Genomic DNA, 27,771 nt, shown 5'->3' with positions numbered 1-27,771 from the left:
TGACGTCACCTCACGAGCCGCCCTCACGTCCACCACAAATCTTCCAGACCCTCCATTTGAAGTTGGCGCCCAGCGGCCCCTCCCATGATGCTTTGCGCGGCCGCTTCTCCCGCTCCCTCCTCCCTTCGCTCCTCTCCGGCGGCAGCGGCTGCCGGGCTCGCGCAGGCGTATTGGTCGCCTCGGCCGCCATTTTGTGTCCGAGGCGACTGTGGAGCGATTAAACCGCGAGCTGGTGCTGGGCGCTGGCGGCGGCCGCTAGCGGCGGGGCAGCGGCAGCAGGACCTCCGCAGGGCCCGAACGGGGCGGGGCCCGGGGCAGCAGGGGCGGCCCGGAGTCGCCTCCGGGGCAGGTAAGCGGCGCGGGGGGTTTGCAGTCGCTTTCTCCGGCCTCTAGGTGTCACGATGGGGCTCGGGCTGGGACCCGCCGCGGCGCCGCCGATGGGGAGCGGGGCTTTGTCTCCCTCTACCGTCCCCATCGCCCTGATGCCGGCCTGGTACTGCCGCCCATCGGCCTCCCAGCGCAGCGCCTCTGCCGGAACCAGGCCAGGCCTGGATAAAACGGAGGCGCGGCTGCTGGGATCGGCCTTGCACAGCCACCGCCGTCTTCGCGGCCGTCACAGCTAGGGCCTGTCGGGCTGACCCAGTTATTATTATTCACTCGGTCGCTATTGTGGAGGCTGCCAGCCCGGAGGCTCCCACCCACGCCAGAAAATGTCCCCATCCAAAATACTCGCTCGCCCCTTTCCTGGACGGGCCAGCGTATTTCTTCCCTTCGCGAGCCGCCCCGCTGCCCCATTCCGCGGCCCGAACGTGCCACCTCCCGCCTCTTCTGGCTTCCTTCTCGTTCCGCCCGATCGCCTCCGCCCCACGTCGATTCCCGCCTGTCTTCCCTTCTGTTCCCCCCCGCCATACCCCCGTTCCGTCATCTCGTCGCGGCTAACTGTCGCCGGCCTCGCTCGCGTCCTTTTCCCGTGGTTTCTGTGTGTCCGTCCCGCTGTCCGTCCCTGCCCGCCTGCTCCCGCCGGCCGCCGCCTCGCTGTGCGCGCTGCGGAGTGAGAGGCGCTGCGAGCGCAGGAACGGGACTCGAGCTCCCTCTTGCAAGGCAGGCTGAGCTGCAGCGCCATGCAGCGCAGGCGAACGCCAGGCGGGGACGCCCGAGCTCGCTTGCCTGCCTCCCTGCCCACCCTGGAACCGGGGATGAGCTCGCTCCGGGGTCTCCGTTTTCCTCCAGCTTTGGCTAGCGAAGGGTTTCCGGGAGAGTTGGGGTGGTGTCAGTGACTGGGGGGTGGGTGGCTTCACGAGCTTTCTTCCATTTCCCAGACCATGCCTTGGCTTCGATCCATTCCCATATCGACATAACATCCTTTCTGACCATATGATCCTTGTTCTGTTAGCACTTTTTCTCCCCCTTTTTTTGACATGTGTATAATGGCAACTGTGTTCTGAGACTGCCAAAAAACTGGGTCATGTAATTGGGAAGGCTCACTATTCATCCTCATGCCATAAATCCACAGAGGTCTGTGGAGAGTAAAGGGAGCTCTTCAAATCCTGAAAGAGAAGGGTCTGTTACTGCTTTCACTCTAGATCATTTTTAGAACACCATTTGCTTTTATCTTAAAGGGAGAAGAGGTAAACCTCAGATTGGTACAGTTCTTGTATTGATTTTTGTCTTCTCAAGCCTTTTAATGCATTGCTACTTGAATGGGTATGCTGTCAGTTTAAATAGAGCACATGTTCTGCTATTGTAAAATTGGTAGGTCTGTGTTGGCTTGGTCACAGTGAAAGAGAGTGAGATGGGTTTGAACAAAGCATTTAATTAAAATTTATTATTACATTACATTTCTATACTGCCCATAGCCAGAGCTTTCTGGGCAGTTTGCAACATTTAAGTCACTCATCCAAATTTCAGCCAGGGCCCAATCCTACTTAGCTTCCAAGATTAGGCAGGATCAGGCACTTAAGGCTATCAGTCATTATTAAGCCCTTCCACCCATTGCACTACACCATCAGGCTGCCTTTTTCTGAAATAGAAGGAGGCAGAACAGGCCAAAAAAAAATCCCTTTCCAGTTTTAATATGGTTTCCTGGTATGTCAGTATGGCTTGCCAGAGCCATCTTGACTTTGAGATTCTGAGCTTTTGTGGGTGTTGTACAGAATGAAGTGGACTGCATGGTGTTGGTGGTGATGTGACTTTTTAATTCCAAACTCACCTTGTATACATTAAGCAGCTTGATGTGGCTGCTACTTCTGTGGGTTGATCACTGGCCGTTATTGCTGGGTTTACTGTGAATGTTAAAATAATACTTGTGTAGTTTAGAAATTAAAGTCTCTCTAAAGGGTTATTCTGTACCCTAACTTTGTAGTAGTCTTCCGCATAGACCTTCGAGGTAGGTAGCTTGCCCCCAGATAACTTTTATTTTTTTTTATTAAAAAGTACAGTTGTATTGCCTTGTGTGGTTAGTCTGTTTCCTTTGCCGCCCTCCGCTTCTGATTCATTTCCAAATAACTGCATTAACTTTTGGTTTTGTGTAAACTCTGTTGTTTCTTGCTTTTCCTTTTCCTGCCATGAAAGCAGGTGGTATTTGCAATCTTCAGGCTAGAAGTGAACTATAGAAAATGGAGGGCAGGGAGTAAGCCAACCTAGGCAGCTCTTACATATTTTTGCTGAACATGATTTTTGAGTAGGTTGATGCTGGATTTAATACAGCAAACATGTGACTGCCACATTAAATAATTTTAGATTTATCTGTGCATTGTTATGCTATTGTAGTGCAGTATAGTGGAAGAAGACATGTCAATGTCTTAGTCTTAACTAAACTTTGCTGAGCTATTCCTAATATCAGAGAGATGGTCTCTCTAATGGCCTGATCATATGAAATTGTTGTGATTTGTTTAGCCTTAAAGTTCCCAAACTCTTAACCTAGATGGATTTGCCTTAGCTTTATATTTTATTCATTGTATTGATTAAATTTTTATCCTGTCCCATCAGGCTCTCCATGTGGGTTACAAATAAAAGTATACAATATGATAAAATAATATTCAACAAAACAATATTAATTTGAATAATTAAACAAGTAAAACCACACCATTATTAAACTTCACTGAACCCAAAATGACATAAAAGGCATAACTACAGCCAATAATTAGATATAAAATGTTTAAACCATTAAAATCATTTAACAGTTAAAATAACTGAGTAAATAAAAATGTCTTTGCCTGGCACTGAAAAGAATACAAAGATGATGTCAGGCAAACCTCTCTGGGGAAATTGATTCCAAAGTTGGGGTGCCACTATCAAAAAGGCCCTTTTTGTCACCCTAACCCTTATTTTCTGAGGACAGAGCTCCTTCAGAAGGGCCTCTGATGATGAAGTAAGGGGCCAGATTGGTACATGTGGGAAGAACTGCTCCTTTAGATACTCTGGCCCCAGGCCATTTAGGGCTTTAAGCACATGTGTTAACACCTTGAACTGGGTCCTGACTTCAGTTGGTAGTTAGTGAAGATGGTAGAGGACTGACTTGATGTGGTTATATCTGCCAGTCCTCATCAGCAGCCTCTCTGCTCTATTCTGGACCGATTGAATATGCCGGACCATCTTCAAAGGGAGAGCCACGTAAAGCACAGTGTAGTAATCCAGACAAGAGGTTACCAGTGCTTAAGTTGTTGCCAGATTCTACATGTCCAGCTTTAGGTCAGGTACCCATGCAGACTCCATCTCCAAAGGTCTGAAAATATCCAGTATCAATTTGTACTTTCAACTTAATTGTACTACCAAGGACTGAAGAGAACTTGGTGTTTTAAAGGAAAAACTGAATGGGTGCACCAAAAACAACCTTGAAATTTGCTTCATAAATATAGAAACTAACTTTAAATTTTTAACATCATATTTAATGTTATGATTTAAAATACTTTAATCTGTAAAATTCTTGTGTGTGAAGAAATGAATATTTTGTTTATATATCTTACCTTCCCTATTGTACTGTTTTACAGAAGTCATTACCAGCTAGTATAAACTGATGCAGTACTGGATTCCATTTAGTTCAGATTAATAAGATCCCAGGAATCAATCCCATATTTGCAATGCTTTAATTGCAGAATATAATGCAGTTGAGGAATCTAATTATGTTGAGAGTCCATTCCTCTTGTTTTAATTTTAAAGCACTCTAAGAGCCCTTAGTGCTTGCATCTTTTAAAGTGTCCCCAACCATATCTAAGGCACAGGGCTACCAATTACACACCCTCGGACAGTGGTCAGAATGCTGAATTTTGACATCTCCATTGGATGTCAAATTCACCAGGTTAGCATTAGACAAACTGCTTTTGGTCTCACCTACTCTGCAAGGTTTATGCTTCCTACCCAGGTTTTTATATGTAGTCCTCAAAATGTTGTTGGACTTCTATCAGCCTTAGGCAGCATAGTGAATAGTAAAGAATGGAATGCAACAGTGGCACAAGTTTCCCATTCCTTTTGTGTAACTAGAGCAAAATCAATGTTCTGAGTTTGTAGGAAGAGAGATAGTATATTTATGTGCTATACTTTTAAACTGCTCAATAACTGAACCTGGGTAGTGTACAGTACATTAAAATCTCTAGTGCAGATATAAAAACAAAGTAAAAGCACAGCAGGATAAAACTGGCAGCATAGAATAAGCTATGACAACATCATAAGCCAAATTAAAGTCAACAACATAATGAGCACTAAAAACAGTTCTTAAAATGTCACAGAATATAGAGGAATTCACCTGGCACTGGAAAGACCATATAGTAGATGCTAGATGATATGCTCTGGTAAAAGCATTCCATAACCAGGTACCACTACTGAGAAGGCGGTTTCTTTTGGAGCGGTCAGCATCACCTTATGTGGTGGAGGCAAATGGCAAAACAACTCAGTCAGTGATCTGACTGTCCCAAGTAGAAATATAGAGGAGGAAATGTTCAGGTATCCTGGCTGCAAATTATTTAGATCTTTAAATATTAAAACCAGCACGTTGAATTGGTCCTGGAAATGGACTGGCAGCCAGTGCAGATGAAAAAAAAATACTAGCACAATATGTTCAGATCCACTGATCCCTGTACACAGTCTAGCTGCCCTATTTTGGACTAACTGAAGTTTCTGAACCATTTTCAAAAGATTACAAATGTTCCTTGATTCATAGCTTTCTGTTCCTATTTTCCCATTGGTAAAGAAAAATCTACAAAATAGTCTTTAGAATAAAGCCAACAGACTGAGCAAGTTTTAGTACAGCATGGCTGATCTTACCTAAGTTATTGCTTGTTGTATTTGGAGTTCCTATAGTCATGCCCTAGCCTTAAACATGAGCATATTCCAAAATTCTCTGTAAAGCAATGTTCTAGGGAGTTTAGCTCTAGGTGGTATATGATTTTTGACCAAAACCTAGTGCTTATGTCTTTTGAGTTAGGCAATCCCTTGAACATCCCACCATATTCAATGTCAACTTTTAACACATAGTATAATCTTTATTAAAAGTTTTTCAGATAAAATGAGGGAAATACCATATATGTTTCTTGGCAGTTTCTGTGAATTTTATTGTCAACCATATTATTTAATGTACATGAATGCAATCATTGTTGGTAAAAGCAACTTAGGCTTATCCTATACTCACTTATCTTGGAGTGAGCTCCATTGAACTTAATCGGATTTTCTTCTGAGTAAACATCTATAAGAGTTAGTTGTTGGGGAACATAGCAAGATGCCATATATAGGGATCATAAGTAGGGCTGTTTGTCCATGAGCCCAATATTGCCTGTCCCAGATGGTCTCAGGCAGAGTTTCCCATCACTTGCAATCTGATCTTTCCAGCTGGAGTTGAACTTGAAACCTTTTGCCTGCAAAGAATGTACTCCATAACTGACGTTCAAATTCTTGAGTGGAGACTTGTTCCACTTAAACAAAGATAATCCTGTTGAATATCACCTGAGTGGAAGAGCTTGCTTTCTGAGTGAAATCTCAGGACCAAGAGGAATTTTGACTTAGCATGGTATTTCCCTAGAATTTTCTTCTTCGAAGCTTCTCCCCTAGTAGCTTAAATAGTGGCATCTCATGTATCAGCATTTCATGCTTTCGTACAGTTTCTCTTTCTCCAAAGGAAAGCTCTGAATTTCATAAACTGAGAGGTTGCCTTGGAATAAGGGTCAATTTAGAACCTAGGACAGCTCCCCCCACTCTTATTCCTAAGTGGGCTACATGGGGATTGCTTGTGTACACACATAACAGAGCTGGCTTACAGTACTATCTAATCTGATAGGCCATGATTTTTCAAGGCATCAGGAAGATGCAACATATTGAACACCCAGCACCACCCACTCCTCCCTCCCTCCCTCCCTCCCTCGACAAAGAATGTATTCTGTCACTGTGCTGTGACAACTCCCAGTTTTCCCTGTCCTGAATTTCTAGATCTCTGTGTGTGGCTTTCCTTAACCCTAACTTCTTATAGGCTGAGGTCTAGAGAATCGTTTCTCAGCTTTGGCTGCTAGATATGGAACTGAAACCTGAGCCGAATTTAGGAAAGTTGTAAGTTTTGGGATCCAGTCCTCCCCCACTTCTGTAAACTCAGAAGATGGATCTATGCATTTGGGAAATATGCCACTTCTTTTGTTTTGTGTGCTGATTAGTTATCTCAATACCTTGTTGACTTTGCTGCATCATGAAGGGACATTTACACTGAAAGGGCACTGGCACCTGATGTCTCTTTGCCCTCTGTCGTAGTAGACTGCCAAGACACTACGGCTTTAAAAAAAACTTCCTTAAAAACAGAGACACAGCTTAGAAGAACTCTCTAGCATTTGTTTCACTGGAAGCAAAAAGCTCCCATCAGTGAAAACTTTCAGTGTATGTTTTATGGGAGAGGAATTCTCTGGCACTCCAGATAAATATGAGTCTGTGGTTTTTCCAAGCCTGGTCTAAGCAGTTATTGCAAAGGATGGTTGGTAAATATGTATAAGCTTCTACAGGGCTTTCATATAATCTTGGGATACTGATTGCTTACCAGAATATTTCACTAAGAAAATAACACATTTATGTAAATGACAACATCCTCTTTTTTATCATTACATTATGGAGTCCTATGATTGCAGCAACACACATGAAGGCCTCTTACTCCTTAACCCTGTAAGAGTCACAGACACACATGTGTAATTAAGAAGCAAGCACTTCCAGCTGTACAGGTCTGCAGTGAACTTCATCCCTCCCTTTTCTTTCCTTTCTTGCCACATGACCTTGCTTTTTCTTCTGTCCATGAGCTCTAACTAGCTATTACCATTTAGATACATTGCTTTCCTGTTGAAGTAGTACATATATTCAGCTGAGTGTCATAAAGATGCATGTGAATTAAACCTGAATTGACAGAAATCTCAAATGCAGCATGTGGCACAGAAGAAAGTCTAGAAGATGGATTCATGTTCCATTGAGGAACTTTTAGTAAAATTATCTGCTATAATTTGGGTTCTGTTTCTATTGGTGATCCAGGGTCACTGCCTTTTCAACTGCTGCAATTAAAACATGGCTGTACATCTTTCAAAAGCCTACCAGTTAGAAATCCAAAAGTTGGATTTGTGGGGCAAACAATCCTGACTTTAATAATGCTGATGCACTCTGAGCTGGCAGTGATCTTGAGCTTGTGGTCAATAACTCAACTAAAATTCTTGGCCCAGTGTTCAGCAGCAATGAGAAAAATAAATTTCATTTTGAGGATTGTTAGGAAAGGATTTGAAAATTGAACTGTCGGTATCATAATTACACAAACTTGTGGTGTACCCACACCTCAGAAAGGGCATTGTAGAGCTGGAAAAGTACAAAAAAGGACAGCAAATTTGATCAAGTATATGGAGGACTTCTGATGAGAGGAAGGTTTACGATGTTTGGGGCTTCTTAGCTTTGAAAATAGAGTAAGTGAGGATATGATATTTAATTATGCATATAGTATGAAAAAAAGTCAGTATTCTCACAATACTGGAACTTGGGCTCATGCAGTGAAACTAAATAGTAGACATTGTAGGACAGATAAAAGAAAGTACAGCTTCACACAGTCCTTCGTTAAACCATGGAATTCACTATCACAAGGTATTATGGCCACCAACTTGAACAGTTTTAAAAAGACATCAGACAAATTCATGGTTTATAAAGCTATCAGTGGCTTCTCATGATGGTCCTCTATATTTCTTACTGTATCAATGGCAATATGTTTGTGAATAACCATGTGCTGGGAGCCATAAGTAAGGTGGGTGCTGAAATAATGCTCATGCCTTGCTTGTGGCTTTCCCATGGGCATCTGTTTGTAGAAGTATGTAGAATAATTTGCTTGTTTTTGAAATAAAAAAATTGAGGTAAAAGCTATTGTATTTTAATATAAATATCCACACTAAGTAAGAATATGCATAGTTATTTATGTAAAGTAGGTATATCATTTTAAGTAACAGGACTGGGATCCTTATTTACTGATGTCTGCATCAGATGCTGTGGTATTCTCTAAAGAACAATATGTTCATTATCATAAAAATGCATATGATTCCTCAGTGGGAACTTGGGCTATCTTGGATCTGTGACCTGTGGAGTTGATTTAAACCCAAATATTCTGCTTCCTTCCTTCTTGGAGTTTCTTGTCCTTGCTTAATGGATTTCTTTCTAGCCTTCTCTTGCATCAACCTCTTAGTAATAAAAGAGGCAGTGAAAATGTCCTTTTTCCCCATGTGCAGACATATAGCTGACTTGGCAAGATACAAGATGATTTATTGTGGGGAAGTTTGGGCAAGGAAGAATTCCTGGCCCACATCAGTAGATATGTCACTGTTGACAAGCAAAATCAGCCACCCACACTCTAATCATGTGATCTGCTTCTGGGCAGGAAAGCTTGAGAGATTTAAGGAAAGCTTCTCATTAAGTGTATGCGCTTAATCTCACTATTTACCATTGTATTGGGGGTGTAATACTGATATTTTTTTGGACTGTTGCTGGCAGAAAATGGACTTGGGACTGTTGGCTATTATGACTAACATGGGCTTCTTAGAGCAGATGGAGAAGCTATGCTTTGCTTCCAGTTATAGCATATTGTTCTTCCTTTCTAATTGCTTGCAGATCATTCCTTTAGAGAAATGTATGTACATCGGTTTTACTATTCATTTGTTTAGTCCACACATTGAATATTTATTAATAAGTACCTTTTACTGCCAGCCATGGAACTTCCTTCTTCCAGACACTTGCCAGAGCAAGTCTGAGAATATTTTGGAAGTCTTGCAAAGCATTCTGGCAAGTAAAGTTAAACTGCTAGGCAGCTGGGTTTTATTTGGATATTGTAGCTGTAATTTTCAGTGACAAGCATTTCAGTTCCATTTATTTTAACGAAAATAATTATATGCTGATGAGTCCTTCCTGAGGTCAGTGAGTCTTAAAACATAATCAGTTTTGTCTGGGGGGGGGGTTCTGCTCCTTTAATCCAAGCATAGGAAACCTGTGGTTCTGTCGGAAACTCCTGTCAACCCCATCTAGCATAGCCTATATCAGAGATGCTGGAAATTGTACTCTTGAGTACCATTTTTGGTAGAAAAGTGTGGTAGCAGGCAAAAGTTTCACCACCATCTGGATAGCTGCATGTTTTCCACTGCTTCTTTTAACCCATCATGGGTCCATGGAAACAGCTCTTTATGTATGAATATCCCAAGGTTCTAGTACTAGCCATAGAGGCACTGCTTCAATTTCAACTTTATCTGGAAGCAAGATTAGCTTTTCAAGAAGCAGCATTTATTTGATTGTAGCCACAGAGCACTGGAGTGTCCCTCACTTATTTCCTTTTTTAGTGTCATGTTATATTCAAGTGAAGACCATACTGCTCCCCTCTGCTTCTGGAATTTTGACTCTTTTTATTATGATTTTTATTTATTTTGCTTGTTTGCTAATATTTTTATGGCAACCTTAGTAATTCCAGATTGCTGTTTCTTCGGTATTTGCCTTTTAATTGTACACATTTGTGCACCACTTCAAGACCATAACACTGAGAAGTAGTATATAAATTTCATTAATAAGTAAACATGCACCAAACCTAGCTTTACCACCTTTTCAGCATTTCTCTTCTTCACCCCTTCAGCCTGTTCTGTTGCTGAAGTTCTGGATAAATTACTGGCATTAAATGTGTTTAAGTCCATCAGTAATACCCATACATGAAAGTAAGCTCCTTTTGAAATCTGTGGGACTCCTGACATGTACATTTTGTGTCAGGATATAATATTTTCAGTTCTCAGTCATGCTGTAAAATCAGTGTGTTTTGCGGTTTGGGCAAACTGTTGTATAATGATGAATCACTTGATCTTTAAAAGTATAAACTGTGTTGGAAGACATACAGGTGGTTGCGTGATACTCCTCTTGTGCAAAAATAGTATCTTTCAAAGGCAAAGAACAAGGCCAAGCAGTTACATATAGCAGCACGGAGAAAGCAGGTATTTACTCTTCTTGCACAGGGGGGTGAGGGGCATCTGGAACTTCACCCTTCCAGGTGTTGCTAGACTCACCACTCCCATTATCCTTGGCCATTGGCCATCCTGTCTGGAGCTCATATGAACTTTAGTACAACAACATCTGGAGGACTGTAGCCTTTCCACCCTGTTTTATAGCTTGTCTATGAAATATCCATAGATATTTGGATAGCCAGTCACATTGTCATTACTTTCAATGAAAAACAGAAGGGTCCTGCTGGGGCCCAACTATTGCTTGTAATGAAGAGCAGCATCTTTCATGCAAGTTTGTACTTGGTCTCCTTTATTTGCTTGTACCATGGCCCATCCTGAGGACTAAGAGTGTATTAACAAGGATCCTCAAAGCAACACAGAAAAAGTAGAGTTTGTTGGAATAAACTTCTTCCACAATGCTAGCTACCAAAGTTAGCATAAAATAGGATTTATGCTTCTTTCATAAATATAGCTGTTCACTTTTCAATGTAGAGTATCTTTTCTAGCCTCTCTAAAAGCAGGGTGGATTGTTTTTAGTGTCATGTTCTGGTTTTTGTTAAAAATGCATAGGTATAGTTAACTAAATAGGTTACTAGATAGTAAGAGGGGACACACGAAAACCAGAAGTAGAGCTCTGTAATGAGACTGCAAAAAACATGCATCAAAGTGCCAATAATAAACGCATTTCAGGAAAAAGAGTTTGTTCAGGGGCAATCTTAACCATCTAAAATCTAGGGACAGATTAAATCAACTTGAAAAGAGAGTGGCTGTCTCTTGGCTATGTTCTGACCTTTTTGTGCGCCCCCCTCCCCTCTCTGAATTTCAGGCATTTATATTTATAGCACTTATATTTATATAGATAATGTATGTTTTGTTTTGCTGTTTCTCTGCTGTTTAGCTGTTTAGCACCTGTGTGCAGAAGTCTAAGAAAGGTATGGGAAAATAATTCACTTCCATGCTGTTGCCTTATTTTTCAAGGAAGAGTAAGAAAAATAAGAGCAGCTGTTTGGCATCCTGTAGGGAGGCGCTACTCTGAAGCGATAAGTGTCGTGTTAGTGTCCTCTGGTGGCTAGATTTTCTCACTACAAGCAACACCAAATAAATATGCTTCAGTATGCCTTACCTGGTCAAAGTTATAAGAATCTGTCGGTCATACCTGTCTTCTCCTGCCATATGCAAGAGCAGGCACAAACAAAGGATAGATTGTGATCTACTGGTAAATAGCTAGATATTTTTTCTAGATCAGCAAGGGTTTCTGATGCCCAATTATTTAACAATCACCATAGTTAATTTGAAGAGATGTCTTTTTGTCTAACCCATGGACAAATTAGTTGTATATTTTTGAACTTCCATGGTCCATAGTAGTAATTGGGGGGGAGGGGCTTAAGGCTCCTGACAGATTTTACTCTGCAAGGAAAAGCAACAGTTTCTGTGCCCTTTTTGGCTTTGCCCTTCTCTCAGTCTCATTGTTCCCATCTTTGTTGTTGTTTAGCAAGGTCACATTCGACCCATCACTACCCTATGGACAACTCCATGCATTCCTATCCTAACCAATAATTATTCATATCACATATCTTTGACTTTCTGTAGCTCCACTGGACAGTGTTTGAGCTCTCTGTGAGCATCCCTAATTTGTAGTAAATCAGATGTAGGTTTGTACTTTTCTATGGAGCTTACATGTGGGGCTTCTTATGCACAGAAATACCAATTTTCTTATGTTCTATGCCCCTGCCAGCTCTTTTGCACTGGTTGTGCTTGGTAGATCCTAAAGATCTCTAAGTAATACATTCTGTAAATCTGAAGTTTGCCTTTTCCTCTAGGGAGCATACTCAGTTCATATGGATGAGCTGAGTCAGTGTGATATAGTAGTTATAGTAGCTGTCCCCAACCTAGTTTTGAACTTTAACTCCAATCAGCCCCAGGCAGCATGGCCAGTAGCCAGAAATGCTGGGAATATGGCCTGAAACACCTGGTGGTTACCAAATTGGTAAATAATGTGTTGCAGTGTCTGACTAGAATTTGGATGACAGAGGAGACAGGGACAAATTCCTCTTTCGGCTGGAGGAACAGCTCTGAGGAAGATGTTGTTTCTTGTTATTGTAGTCACCGTCTTCATAATCTGCATAATCCCAGAGAAGCCATTCCAGAGATGTGAAACTTCTTGAGAGAAAGGAAGTAATATTTCTCAATCCTAACCCATACCTCTGGAATCAGCTTGTATCAGGGGCTTGTTCAGCCCCTCCTTTTTAGATCTTTGTTCAGTGTCTTAGTATGTTATTATTTACCATACCATAGTATTGCAAGAGAATATGAATTCTTAACAGTTTGGTTTTTCTTTTATAAAGTCTGAATTTTCGAGCATGTTCTGGTTGTGTGAGTTACAGGTTATCTCAAAACTGCCGCCACATGGGACAGAAGGACATATGGGTTATCTCACCTGTGTTTCCATTTAAAACACACAACCCAATGGGGATTAGGTCTATGGAATTTGCTGTCAGTTTTTAATAAAGTTTGTAAATAGACTTCACCATTGGGAAATTCTGCCTCCACTGTAAAACTTAACTACTGCTACCAAAATAAACTGCACTCAGTAAAGGAAGTTCATTAGCCTAGTTCCTGTGGCATAGAGGTAGGACTGACACCATCACTAGAATTAACTTTTCAACTTGGAACAAAAATTAAGATGCTTCTAAAGGGAGATTATCTTGTTAGTTACTATTCATAATGAGAGTCTAAATTAGCTCTCAGTAACTTTTCCTTAAGATCAGATATGCCTAAAATCTGTTCCAACCATTTTTTCCAAATAGAAACAGATGCTATATACCAGGCTTCCTCTGCTTCTGCCTTGTCCTGTTTCTTCTGGCTTCTAAAATGATTTGTATATTTTAGGAACTATTTGCTGAAGTTCAGACATGAAATAGGAACCTGAAATATAATTTGGCCTACTCATAACATTATAATATTTGTTGTATCTTTTTAAAGTTTATTCAGACAATGACTGCAAATTTATTAACTGAATTTACTTTTAAATAATTCTATATTAGTGTAATTTTAGTAGCAAACCATAATGCAGTTTGTTCCTAAAGTAACAGAGTGCCTCTACATTTGTAAAAATCACTTTTAAAAATTACTGCAGATTTTTCATTCTTCCCCCAAATTTTTTTCTTCCCCAACTTCTTCTCACACATGCATATGTGTGCACACACACCCACACACTTTCTGTTCAGCATTTCTGGAACTACTACATTTCTGCCTACTGAGTGGTCAGAAAACAGCTGACAAGCAGGGAAAAGGGTTCAGGCAGAGCGCATGCTTATCCATGCACCTCCATTGTTGTACTCTTGGTTTTTTAGCCAATCTGATCTCCCCTATGATCTCTTCTCTTCGCCTCTTGTACTCCTCAGCTGCTTATTAAAAAATATCTGAGGAGGGCTTGCGTCTTGAACATTTTTTAAAAAATAACTAAATGTAAAGCCTTTTCTCATTGCCCCAATCTCACGCACTACACTGGCAGCCATTTAGTTTGCTTCCACTTTGTGGTCCTCCAATGGGCATTCAGGGAGTTCAAGGATCCTGAGAAGCATTGAGCATCTGAAACTGGTTGGCTGCATTTTCAAGTTAAAAGGGGTTAAGCAGCCTCCCACAAGCAACATCCAAATCTGTCTATGCCCCCTGCAAGCCCTTTGGGGAGCCTCAAGGATCAGACGGCAAAGGGGGTAATTTGTGAATGAACACACGTTTGGCCCTCCTCAGTTTTCATTCCCGCCACCTGATCCTGCCAACCTCACCCATATATATGAGGGGAATAGAAGATAGGTTGGGGATCCCTAGCCAATTGGTTCTTCTAAGCTGCCAAGACAGACAGTTGCCTAAACCGAAAGTTTTTGTCTGTTTTGTTTCCCATCAGGAAGGTGACATGGAAGGAGAAACGGTTGATGCTATTGGTGAAGAGTCTGAAACTTTCATTAAAGGTAAAGAAAGGAAGACCTATCAAAGGCGTCGAGAAGGTGGGCAGGAAGAGGATGCTTGCCCAATGCCACCCAACCAGACAGATGGGGCTGAAGTGGTACAAGATGTCAGTACTGGTGTCCAGATGGTCATGATGGAGCAACTAGATCCAACTTTGCTCCAGATGAAGACAGAAGTCATGGAGGGTGCTGTGCAACAGGAAGCTGAAGCTACTGTGGATGATACACAAATAATAACCCTGCAGGTTGTGAACATGGAAGAGCAACCTATAAATCTTGGTGAACTTCAGCTTGTCCAGGTGCCTGTCCCAGTATCTGTACCTGTTGCTACCACTTCTGTAGAGGAACTTCAGGGGGCTTATGAAAATGAGGTCTCTAAAGGAGGCCTCCAGGAGGGGGAGCCCATGATCTGCCACACCCTTCCTTTGCCAGAAGGCTTCCAGGTCGTGAAAGTTGGAGCAAATGGTGAGGTGGAGACACTGGAGCAAGGTGAACTTCAGCCACAGGAGGATCCTAATTGGCAGAAGGACCCAGACTATCAGCCCCCAGCCAAAAAGACAAAGAAAACCAAAAAAAGTAAACTCCGTTATACTGAGGAGGGGAAAGATGTGGATGTGTCTGTATATGATTTTGAAGAGGAGCAGCAGGAGGGCTTGCTGTCAGAGGTCAATGCAGAGAAGGTAGTGGGCAACATGAAGCCCCCTAAGCCAACAAAAATTAAAAAGAAAGGTACGTGAAGTAGTACATTGGAGGGGGAGGGATTGACTTCCAAGTGCAGCACAGGATATAAGTTACTTCTCAGCCAGGGCATTACCTGGAGCAGATTAATTTAAAAACTTTAATCTTTCTAATGCTTTGATGATGGTCCATTAAGTGCAGGAGAAGTTTTTCTCATCCAGTTTTCTGAAGGTTGGGGTTTTGTCATTCACAAAGATCCAGATGATGAGTTGGGAGAGGGTTTCTTGATACAAAAGCCAAGTGCCAAATTTCAGGCAAGGAAGCCTGTTTTCCCTGAGGTCAGACTGGGATGCCGTCCAGAATGGGAGATCTGTCTTTATGCTGTGTGACTTAGCTAAGTGACTTCCTCCATTTGCATTGGCTTTATTATTGCTGGACCTGCTCAGATGTGGTACATCTTGCAACCTTTGGTTAGAAGCAGTGGAACAGGTGAATAAGCTGAGGAAGAACCTGCCTCAGAGTGGCAGCTTTAGGCTGGATGTCTCTGTTGTGCTGCTGGCCTTATACATGCCTGGGTAGAAGGGTTGCCATTTTAAGACTGCTAAAAGAGTTGTTTTACGAACAGGAGTGAAGAAGACGTTCCAGTGTGAATTGTGCAGCTATACTTGCCCACGTCGTTCAAATTTGGATCGTCACATGAAAAGCCACACAGATGAGAGGCCGCACAAATGCCACCTGTGTGGCAGAGCCTTCCGGACAGTCACGCTGCTGAGAAATCACCTCAACACTCACACAGGTAGTGTGTAAGATAATGCTGTCAACCCATGTCCTGCCTGGTGTGCATGTGTAGCTTCTGGTTTGATGGAGCCAAGCTCTCAAGCTCATTCACCTTTGTGGTAGTCATGATCACCAGTCACAGATTCTGTGACTGATTAAATCAACTGACTAAGCCTGTGTGTATTTGTATAAAGGTTTGAATGTGGGGTTTGTTTGTTTTTTGTTGCTGTTGTGATTGTTTCTTTGTGAGAATCTTAAATTGTTTTAAGTTGAGACTGGTAGAGGTGGGGCAGGAATTTACTGTAAGAATAGAGAGACTGTTTCTTTTACAGTAGGGTTCTCTGATCAGTTCAAATGGCCCAACCAGTCCTTGCAGCCATTAACACTTCATGTTGTGAAACATCCTTTTGACTAGGAGGAGTAAAGTACTGCTTTCTTCATTAACACTGTGAAGCTCTATCAGAGAGCAATTTTGTTTTAAAGCAAGGTGTGCACTCTCCACCTGCCTTGTTTGAAAGGAAAAATGCAGGGGTTTGCCATGGAAATTCAGTACTAAGTGAAGTATAGCTCCCAGCAGATGCCGGATGGTAGAGATTGGCCAGTGGAAATGGCCCAACCTTTCCCTAAAGAATGAAGTTGTAATTTGGGGTTGCTCTTAGACCCAGCATTGCCACTAGAGGGACAGGTGGACTCATTTACTCTGTTATTCACTTTTATTATTATGCCAGTTATGACTCTTATCTACACTCTGGTAACTTCTTGATGGAATGGCTGCAATCTGTCTTTCAAGTCTGAAAACTTCAGCTTGTTAAAAATAGGTCAGTGAGATTGTTAACAGGGACTGGCTAATATGACTTGATTAGCTTAGTGATTTGTAAACTGCATTGTCTTCTATTAGGTTTCCAGGCCCAATTCAAAATGTTGGTATTAACTTTTAAAGTCATAAAGGACTTGAGGACAGGTTACCTGACGCATCACTTCCTCCTATATGCAGCTGCCCAAACTTTACAATAGTCTTCAAAGGCCCTTCTCTAGTTGCCCCTGCAAAATGAGGTGAGGCAGGTAGCTATTAGGGCCTTTTTGATGGTGGTACCCCAGTTGAGGGACAGCCTCTCCAAAGATACTCTTATTTCTAAAGAATATCTTGGTGTCCATTAAGGTTTTTGCACTGCTGCTAGCTTTTAGTTTGTTTTCATTTTAGTTTTATTTATTTATTTATTCATTCATTCATTTAATATATCTTCCAATAGCTGAGTTTTATTCAGTTTTTATCGTATGTTTTACTGTGCTGTTTTTAATGACTTAATATGCTTTTTATGAAACAATACAGAGGACTTTAGCTATTGAGAATTATAAAAATTCAGTGAATGAAAGATAAAACAGCTTTCATTGTACCACCAGATGTAGTATGTAACTTATAGCAGTATAGGAACATAATTGAAATAAAATGCTTTACATCAGAGGAGTAAGGCTTTGATCCATTGTGAGACAGTGACATTCTTTATCAATTAAAGCAATGTAGTTTTTTTACCATCAGTGGGCTATAAAAAACAGCCTTTTTCAATGACATATCATACTCTTCTTTTCAAACATTAAGGCTCTTAGACTTCGGACATTTATGTTTTGAGTGTTTTTTTAAATTAATCAATTTAAATAGAGACATTCTTACCCATTTCTTTTCCCCTTTCATATGAAAAGGGTACATATAGGACCCCCCCCCATGAAGCCACTGCCAGTTTATACATTGTCTCAATTTTCTTTCTCTTTGAAATCCCTCAGGTACTCGCCCTCACAAGTGTCCTGACTGTGACATGGCCTTTGTGACGAGTGGTGAGTTAGTGCGGCATCGCCGCTATAAACATACCCATGAGAAGCCATTCAAGTGTTCCATGTGCGACTATGCCAGCGTGGAGGTATGTTAAAATCTGCTTTCCTTGCAGTAGTGTTCTTAGGCCGGTTAAACTTTTTTCCTGCCTTCTGGATCTTTGAAAGGCTACATCATTACTTAAGCATGTTGCATATTTTTTATTTTTGATGCAAGTGCCAGTTGCTTCCAGAATCTTTTAGGCTGCTTGTAGCAGAAAGTTATTTATTATACAGTGGCTGGACTTCATGGACTGCTCTCACAGTATGGAAACAAATTTGCATGGTCTGCTTCCCAGCGCAGCCTTGGGGAGCCAAGGAAACCTTCCTGAAATACTGGCAGGCTGGTTAGTTTGTTTTTGGCTTTGCTCCGTCATCTCATTCGCTATTTAAAAACACAAAACTGTTTAGCATTAGCTAAAATCATCTCCCCTCATCCCTTGATACAAGAGCTTAGATAAAGCATCTTGCAAAAAGAAACTTTTCACAATGAAACTGGGGGAGAGAGAATGGGTGGGAGGAAGAGGGTTCCAGGGTAATCACATTGTTGTAGCATCTGACTCCCTTTGATGAGTTTCTGGAGGCAAACTGTAAACAGAATTAGACTAACGGAGAAGAAATGTTTCTTTGAAATAGAAGCTGCAGCCAAGTGTTTGACTAGTTTTTCATGTTCTGATGGAGTTCAGTATCTCAAACTCAGTACCATTTTCCCAATATCACTAGGCAAATATAAGGAGAAATTTCTAAAAGAATGAGTTTTTAACTTTAACACTGAATTCAAGAACATATTTACACTGCATGACAGCAACTACTTTGGACACTGAATGTAATGATGTAATTGCAAGATTGCCAAGGCTAAGAAAGCCCACTGACACACATCCTTCCTTCCTTATACATCTGGGAACATACTACATTGCCAAGCAGCCCTTTGAAGAGATCACACCAGACTTCAAAGCTTTTAGGGAGGAAAGTCAAGAACTTTGAGGCCCAGATAGTTTTCTCTTCAATCCTTCCAGTTCTTGGAAGACAAGTAAACAGGGAAAGAACAATACTCCCAAGTCGATGCCTGGCTACAAAAGTGGTGCTGATGTGAGAGATTTGGATTCTGGGACCACAGGCTACACTTCCTGGAAGACAGACTGCTAGCAAGTGATGGAAAAGAATGTGTTCGGCCACTTTGAAGAAGTTTATCAGGAGGGCTTTAAACTGAATCTTACAGGGGAGGGAGAAGTACACTTGAGGCTTATGCACCACAAAGACTTATGCACCACAACAGAAAGAGCAGCTCTACAGTGCCCAATAATAGTCTTCCAAAAATGTAGGGAAAAAGTTAGAATATAAAACATGTGGTCTTCAGTGTCTACATACTAATGCCCTGAGTATGAGAAACAACCAGCATGAATTTGAATTAATCCAGGAGGTTGAATACGACCTGATCAATATAGACAAAACTTCGGATGATTCCCATGGCTGGACTTCAACAGTTGAAGGATAGAACTTGTTCAAGAACAGAAGGAACAGAAAGGGAGACAGAGTTACAATATATAAGATACATATCTCTGCACAGAAATTCAGGTAGATGAGCTTAGTAGCCCCATCAAGAGCATTTGGTTTAATATAAATGTAGCAAAGAATAAAAGCAACACAGTGGTTGGAGTCTATTACCAACCACCCAGTCAAGAAGACAAGGATGAAACTTTGAAAAGCAAATTGCCAGCGGGATGTTATTGATATGGGGGATTTCAGTCTCCCCAGTATCTGTTGGGAGACAAATTCTGCCAAACATGGCCCCTCCACAAGGTTCCTAACATGGGTTACTGATAACTTCCTCCTAGAAGAAACAACTAGAGGAATAGCTGTCTGTAACATTTAACACAAACCTGGGTGGGATAGCTAATGCCCTAGACCAGGGGTCCTCAAACTTTTTAAACAGGGGGCCAGTTCACTGTCCCTCAGACTGTTGGGGGGCCGGACTATAGTTTGAAAAAAATATGAATTCCTATGCACACTGCACATTAAAATAATTTAAAAATTTAAAAATTAATTTAAAAAAATAATTACATATTTGCTCCACTCGCTCGGGCTGCAGCAGAAGCCCAAGATGACGCTGCACTGCCCGCTGAAAGGGAGAGCACGACACAAGGGGGAGCCATGAGGGCGCGCTCACCTCGGTCAAGGCCTTCCCAGCTCCTCGCCGCCACCCCGTTTCTGAGCCGGAGGAAGATCCCTTTGCTGGTGTTCGCCCGGCTCCAGGTGGGGAAGCGGGAGTGGGAGGCCAGAGAGGCGAGCACAGGGCAACTTCCCCGGCCGGGAGAGGGCCATGAGGAGGGAGGTAATGGCTGCTTTCTACAGGCCAGGGTGAGAGACAGGGCCGCAGCCAGCTGAGCAGGGCACCTCCCGCCTCTCCCTGCTGTAGGGGGAAGAAGCAGCTCGCCCTGAGAAGGCCATGGCGGGATCGCAGGAGCCGTGGCCCTGCTCCTGCTCCTGCTCCTCCTGGCCTATCCACCCCCGGGCTCAGGGAGGTGGCTGCAGCTTGGCCCGCAGCCCAGGGACATGGCTCATGTAGTTAAAAATATATTTAAAAAGTTATATTTTGCTTACCTTCTATCTTTTTTTATTGTCTTCACCCCCCCCCGCCCTCCTCTCTTCTGTATTCCTGCTCTGTATTCAGAGCCAATGCATGCACGCAAGAGGGGGAAGAGCCGGCGCACGCACAGTTGAAGGAAGCTGTTACAATTTGGCGCATGTGCCAGCTCACTGCTAGTCTCCAAAACTGAGTTTCAGAGATTCCTGTGCCAGCTAAGAGCTTTCGGACTTGTTCAGAGATCGTTTTCTCTGAACAAGTTTGAAAGCTCTGAGGTGGGCCAGGTAAACGACCTTGGCGGGCCATAGTTTGAGGACCCACGCCCTAGATGATAGAATGCAGTTTAAGGTAATCTTCATAGGTTGAAGCATTGGGCTGAAAACCATAGAATGGAAGTCAATAGGAGCAAATGTCAAGTCTTGCACCTAGGAAAAAGAAACCAAATACATTGTTACAAGATGGGGGATACTTGGCTCAACAATACTTCAGGTGAGAAGAATCTTGTTGTAGATCATAAGCTAAATATGAGTCAACAATGTGATCTGCCTTAAAAAAGGGCAAATGCTATTTTAGGTTGGGTTAATAGAAGTATCACTTCAAGATCACATGAAGTACTAGTTCCCCTTTACTCAGCACTGGTTAGGCCTCATCTGAAGTACTGTGTCCAGTTCTGGGCAAAAAAGTTTAAGGAAGATGCAGATAAGCTGGAAATAGTTCAGAGGAGGCTAACAAGGACGATCCAGGGACAAGCAACAAAGGCCTGTTAGGAGAGATTGAAAGAACTGGACATGTTTAGCCTTCAGAAGAAAAGACTGAGGGGAGGTAAATTTTCTACATGTACTTGAAAGGCTGTCACAGAGAGGAAGGCCAAGATCTCTTCTCCATCAGGAAGCTAGGTTCCAGCTGAGCGTCTGGAAGAACTTTCTGAGTGTTAGAAAAGTATAAGAATGAAACCCATTACCTAGGGAGGTTGTGGCCTCTCCCATACAAGAGGCATTTGAGATGCAGCTGGACAGCCATCTGAGAGGGATGGTTTAACTTGGCATCCTGCACTGAGCAGGGGGTTGGACCCAATGACCCTCTGGCCCCTTCCAGCTCTGCTACTCTGTTTCTCAAGCCCTATTCTTGCCTCAAAACATTACACTGTTAAGACCTGCCTCTTTAAATGTGATCCATTCAACTGACAGTTCGCAACCATTCTTTAATACGTGAGAAAAAGCAGTTTCTGGTTTGGCAGAAAAATACTGTTCAAAAAAAGGTCACAGAACAGGCAAATAATCTACTGCCTGGATCTCACAAAGAATGTTTAGCCGCTCAACTGCTCTGTCTTTTTTTCTGCCCTATCATACATTTAAATAAATGTGAGGGTGAAAAGGATAACGTGGATTCTTCAAGGGGGAATTACAGTGACTAGAACTCATTGTAGCCCTGCCTTGATCAGCATGTCTTTAATCCCGTCTTGTTACTCTTTTGGTTCAGGTCAGCAAGTTGAAACGCCACATACGCTCTCACACTGGGGAGCGCCCATTCCAGTGCAGCTTGTGCAGCTACGCCAGCAGAGATACTTACAAACTGAAGAGGCACATGAGGACACATTCTGGTATGGATTTTGCTGTGACAACATGTGCTAGATGTTTTGTGCCACCTGCAATATTAGCCTGTAAAACTGTGATGTCTAGATTGTCTTAGAAGGAGGTGAATCAAGCTTAATGTTTCAGTGATTTTGCTTAAGGGCTGCCATGGCAGTTGTGGATGCTTGGTTCACACTATGAGAAGTGGCTTAAAGGCATCTTGCCAGCCCAGTGTCTCATTTGTCCCTTCTTTTTCTTACACTGTTGTGAAATGTTTTCAAGCCAGACACCAGAAGCTGATGTTCCCTTCAGGTGATAGGAACTTTCTAATTGGGAGGGAAGGGGAGAGAGATACTGACACTTGGCTGAACAAAATCACAGTGATTGTATCCAGTGTGCATCAGTCTGGTAATGTTGTTCTGCTCCCTAACCATTTTTATCTCTACAGTTTGCTTTGATGGCACGAAGTGTCTTTTCAAACTCGTGCATGTCTGTGCATGCACGTGGGCATGCACTCGTGTGCTCCAATGCATGCACAGAGTTCTTCTACCAACAACTGAGCCTCTTGGGCTAACCTTCTTTCCTTTCTCCGAAAAGGTGAGAAGCCCTACGAGTGCTACATCTGCCATGCTCGCTTTACCCAGAGTGGGACTATGAAGATGCACATCCTGCAGAAGCACACAGAGAATGTGGCCAAGTTTCACTGCCCTCACTGTGACACAGTTATTGCACGGAAGAGTGACTTGGGTGAGTGGCCTGCAGCTTGAAGCTGAGGCTCCAGACTCCTGTGAAAGAGAAGGGCATCAAATTTTTTGGAAGAAGAGTTCAAATTCTGAAAGTTAATTCATGCATCAGATTGCATTATTTTGATGGCCCAGAGAACAAGCTAAAGGAATAGAGCACTGTCCTGCTTCAGAACTAAGCAAGCCTAGCCCTAAAAAATATCTGGGTGGGAGACCTGGGAAGGTGCATTGAGTGAGTGCCTTTAGAGGTGAAGCAAGGCACAAATAGTCATTTTTATTCCCTTTGTGAGATTGATCCTTCCAACTAATCACAAAGGTTACAGATTAGCTTATTAAAATGAACTTTAAAGTATGAGATGCATGTGAAGGGCTGCATTAGTTATTGCAAATACTGTAGATCTGTACAGTTTCATCATGCATTGTATTTTTAAATCACACCCTTCCCTAAAGAAGCCTTAGAGCCAAGTAGCAGCACTAAACAGAAAAACAAATACAGACAGCTTTGAGCTTTCTATGGACTACGACATTCGTCTTCACATATCAGAGCAGAAAATTTTTTGCTCGGCTGAACATCATTTAATCCCCAAGGTATAGGCTTAAACACCTCAGTGTACTTCAACTCTGCAACAGAAGCAGAGGATTCTATTGACTCGCTTGCCTTTCCAGGAGTCCATTTGAGGAAGCAGCATTCCTACATTGAGCAGGGCAAGAAGTGTCGTTACTGTGATGCTGTCTTCCATGAGCGATATGCACTCATCCAGCATCAAAAATCTCACAAGAATGAGAAGCGTTTCAAGTGTGACCAGTGTGACTATGCATGTCGACAGGTGAGGATATAGGGTGAAAAATTGCATTTAGAAAAATCATCATATATTAGACCCTATGTCTCTCCCCTCCCCGCCACATTCCACTAACTACTTTTTTTATTGTTCTGCCTTCCAGGAACGGCATATGATCATGCACAAGCGAACCCACACTGGAGAAAAGCCTTATGCCTGTAGCCATTGTGATAAAACCTTCCGCCAAAAGCAGTTGCTTGACATGCACTTCAAGCGCTACCATGATCCAAACTTTGTCCCAGCTGCCTTTGTCTGTTCCAAGTGTGGCAAAACATTCACACGTCGTGTAAGTGATCATAGCAAAATAAGGGACGAGGTCATTCCACAGGAGCAGCAAATGAAGTGCTGCTGCCTCAGAAGGTGCTGGGCACTGCTTGTCACCAGTGGATCTTCCAGTTGCCCTGTGTGTGTGATACCGCTAATACCTAGGCCAGTCTGATCAGAGATTTCTGCTGAATGCCTTTAAAAATGGGAACTTTCTCTGGGACTGTGAAACTTAGACGTATACTGCTGTTTTCTGTTCTCACTTATTGGAATTCTTCATTGACAACTGTTTTGGAAGTCCAGAACATGAACCCAAGCCCTCGATATTATTATTTATTTATTTATCACAAAACTTTCTTCACACTTGGGGAAGGCTGTTCAGGAGTGCATGCCAACTGCACTTTGCTCATTGCCTGTAGTAATTGCCAGTGTTCTGTCTTAGGATCTTATTTGGCAAATTACATAATTGCTTTTGTTTGGGGATGAAGCCTATGATTTGGAGGCAGGGTTCAGGTGCCTCTCATCAGTTAATAACAGCATTTAACACTTGCCTGTCCTTCTTTGATTAGAACACCATGGCGAGACATGCAGATAACTGCACAGGTCCTGATGGGGTAGAAGGAGAAAATGGCGGAGAGCCCAAGAAGGGAAAACGCGGGCGAAAGAGAAAGATGCGCTCCAAGAAGGAGGACTCCTCTGACAGTGGTAAGCACTATAAGTAACCTCCATAACAGCTGGGAGACCCTGGCTTTTCTTATAGTCATGCTCTTTCTCTCACACCAAACAGCAGAGTTACCCAGCCTTGAAGTTACTGTGTGCTAGAATGGAAAGTTACGACTGAAGTGGTGATTGGGTTTCTCTCCTTTGGGGTTTTTTAAACTACAGCTTGTAAAATAGGATACTTCTCTACTCTTACTTCTATTTTTGTTCTATGTTGTTGTTGTGAACTGTCCCAAGACATCTGTGATGGGATGGTATACAAAAGCTTTAAATAAATAAGGATAGTAATGTTACACTCCGGAGGTCCTGATCCAGATGTGAGTTTGCACATATTTGTATGTTAGTTTATGGTGACTGAACTCTTCTTGGCATCAGGGAGTGCCAGAAGTCAAGGACTGAAAATGCTCAGAATACGTTTGGTACCCAAATAGATTGTGTGGATGTGAAAGGAGGGTGAGCATGAGGAGGAATGAAGAGGAATGCTGCCTGCAGTGAGCCAGTCACTTCCGCTTTTAAGCAACAAAGGTTGATAAGTGTGCCTACTGGTTGTTTAGGGACAAGAAGCTCTGGGTTTTATTCCTGATTAAAATTGAAAAAGCAATTCTGCCTTAAGAGAAGCATATTCAGGCTATTCCCATCTTCTTTTCTTCCTTTCCTTTCCTAACTTAAAAAAAATATTAAAGAGGAAAATGCAGAACCTGAGTTGGATGATAATGAGGAGGAGGAAGATGAGACAGCAGTTGAAATAGAGGCTGAACCAGAAGTGGAACCTGTGGCTCCCGCACCACCACCAGCTAAGAAGCGAAGAGGACGGCCACCAGGCAAAGCCAATCAACCAAAACAGACCCAGCGTAAGTTTGGCATTTGGGCAAAGGGGAAGGTGTTGCAGGTTTTATTCAGGAGATTGCCAAAAGGCAACGGGGCAGAAAGGATATAAGGAGAGAAATCTCTCTGGTGGTCTTGGGATTGAGGGAAACTGTTCATGCAAGTATGCCATGGTTCTTGGCAAAAAATATTTCAGTGTATTTAGTAAAAATCTAAATTTGTGGGGATCTAAAATCTTGGGAATTTACACCAGGTATTAGAAATTCGATGAAAGATTAACCACTGTTTAGGGTTTGGATGCAACAGCAAACTATGGTTGATGTAAAATAGAGCAAAGGTCTGATCTTTAGGTCACACCAGAGGATCAGAGCAGTGGTGAACAGAAGCCCATACTTGCACTGTGTGCAAACTGGGCCACTGAGTTAGATTGAACTGTTGGTCTGACTGGCCTAATTTGGTAGAAGGCAGGTTTTTACTGTGAATGTAAATTTATCCTTAGGCAGCCAGCCTAAAAAAATTCCAAATTCAGCTTAAGTGTGAGTAATAAATGTCTGTCTAGATTCATTGTGATAGCATTTCATGGGTAAGGCTCAGCTGTATATGTGTGCCTTGTCCTTCACATAATTTCCCCTTCCCTGGAGCTATGAAATACATATCAGTTTGAAGCACCATGGGCAGAAATTAGTTTGACCAAAACTCTTGGTAATCATTATAATTCAGGAAGGCTTTTTCAAGGTACTGCCGTACACTTGCCAGTCTTTCTGATTCCCCCAAGAGGTTCTGCATGCCCCTCTAAGCTATAACATTGAGGTACTTGGCAACAGCATCTCCAAAACCGGTCTGGCTTTTCTCCCCTTCTCATTCACTAGCAGCAGCAATCATTCAGGTGGAAGACCAGAACACTGGTGCAATTGAAAATATTATAGTGGAAGTCAAGAAGGAGCCAGAAGCAGAGACTGTAGGAGCCACAGCAGGAGCTCAGCCAGCTGCAGTGGAAGCACCCAACGGAGACCTCACCCCAGAGATGATTCTTAGCATGATGGACCGGTGATGGAGGAAGGGTTGGGCTCTGACTGAACTGGCCTGGGCTCTTTTGAAGTGGCTCGATCCCTTTTTTTAATTTTTACCTTATTTTTTGGCTTTGGGAAATGCATCATTTTTAGACCATTTTACCAAACAACCTGGGAAACAAAACTCCAAATGATGTTAGAAAGTGATTTGCCTAGAATTCTCTCTTTCTCTCTCTCTTTCTCTCTCTCTGTTTAATGTTAGCCTAACCGGATCATGAACATGGGGCGATGTCTCTGGAGGATCTCCTGCAAATCGCTCGATCCAGTTAGCTTTGAACTGCATTCTAGTGAGAGGCCATGGACAGTCCTCTCATGTAATGTGGTGGGGCGGGGGGGGGGGGGAATGGAAGCTCAGACTCATGGGCCACGCAAACTGCCCTGGATCTGGATGTGCGTTCCTTCAAGCCCTCTGGCCTCATTTTGCTCTTTAGAGGTTTTTAATTGTAAATGCAGACTCAGGAGGGTTGTAAAACTTTTATTGCATTTTTGGTTTTGCTTTCCCCCCCACCTTGCCTATCCACTGACTGGCTCCGTGTCAGCATTGTAGGTTTGGCATGCCCCAGCTGTGTCTTTCTTCCCAGATGCTTTGCTTTCTGCAGGGCATCTCTGTAATGATCAAGCTTGTAAATAACTTTTTTTACATTTTAATCTTTTTCCATTTAATTGGGGCGGGGGGGAATACAGTTTAAAAAGAAAAGCCTGTCATTTTAAACTATTGCAAAAAGGAATTATGCAGGAATTGGTACCGAATGAAATGTTGGAACCTCGTTATCACATTACTGGAAGAGTGCTACCCAACCGTAAGAAGGTGGAAATCAACACCTCAGCTTGGTTTCTAAGTACATGGACTTGGTCATGAAACATGTCACTTAAAACTCCTTTTTGAGTTTCCAGTTTTCACAACTTCATTTTCTTTGCTTTTTTTCTTTGTGTTTATGAATTCTGTGTTAAAAGCCAAGGTGTTAATTTGAAATAGGGCTTCCCAGTCCTTGAAACCTAGGGCAGGAAATTTTACTATGTCAGTAATTATAAGATTTGGGGTCTTGAATTAAAAAAAATAATGTGAAAAACAAAATGATGACTGTATATGAACCATCACATGTTAAAAATACATAAGCTTTTTATAGAGCCTCAGTCTTGCTGATTTCAAAAGAACTTTCTTCTGTGTATCGCTTTTAAGAGAGCTATCAGGTTAGCTATCCAATTCTAGGTTGATGCATTTTTGTACTTAGCTGTACTGTGTGATATTTTTCATTATTTTAGAAAACCAACATGAAATAAAATGTTATAAAATACATAATGGGGTTTGGACTCTGGGAAGGAGAATATACTGCTGTACAGCTAATAAATAATAATGATTATCTTGTGTGTGTTTGTGTTTTCTGCCTCCTTTGAATGACTAGCAACTTGTGTTA

General features: G+C 42.3%; 1 protein-coding gene across 2 annotated transcripts; it reads left to right on the top strand.

Annotated features, from left to right (window-relative positions):
- Positions 1–230: 230 nt before the first annotated feature.
- Positions 231–27,717, top strand: CTCF (CCCTC-binding factor). 2 transcript variants are annotated; one of them, XM_044419851.1, is made up of 11 exons: positions 231–349; positions 14,362–15,151; positions 15,726–15,896; positions 17,657–17,790; positions 21,804–21,924; positions 22,493–22,642; positions 23,305–23,465; positions 23,581–23,763; positions 24,311–24,446; positions 25,145–25,312; positions 26,156–27,717. In XM_044419851.1, exons 2-11 carry the CDS (start codon positions 14,371–14,373, stop codon positions 26,335–26,337), a joined length of 2,187 nt encoding a protein of 728 aa, XP_044275786.1. In that variant the 5' UTR covers positions 231–349; positions 14,362–14,370; the 3' UTR covers positions 26,338–27,717. The 2 variants fall into 2 exon arrangements, with proteins under 2 accessions (XP_044275786.1, XP_044275785.1); XM_044419850.1 differs by lacking the exon at positions 231–349 and adding an exon at positions 14,154–14,170 and having other exon boundaries at positions 26,159–27,717.
- Positions 27,718–27,771: the final 54 nt, after the last annotated feature.

The sequence above is a fragment of the Varanus komodoensis genome, unplaced genomic scaffold (assembly GCF_004798865.1).
Source record: "Varanus komodoensis strain SLA01 unplaced genomic scaffold, ASM479886v1 scaffold109, whole genome shotgun sequence".
NCBI classification, from domain to species: Eukaryota; Metazoa; Chordata; class Lepidosauria; order Squamata; family Varanidae; genus Varanus; species Varanus komodoensis.
The sequence above is the reverse complement of the archived record's forward strand: the minus strand, read 5'-3'. Positions and strand labels throughout refer to the sequence as shown.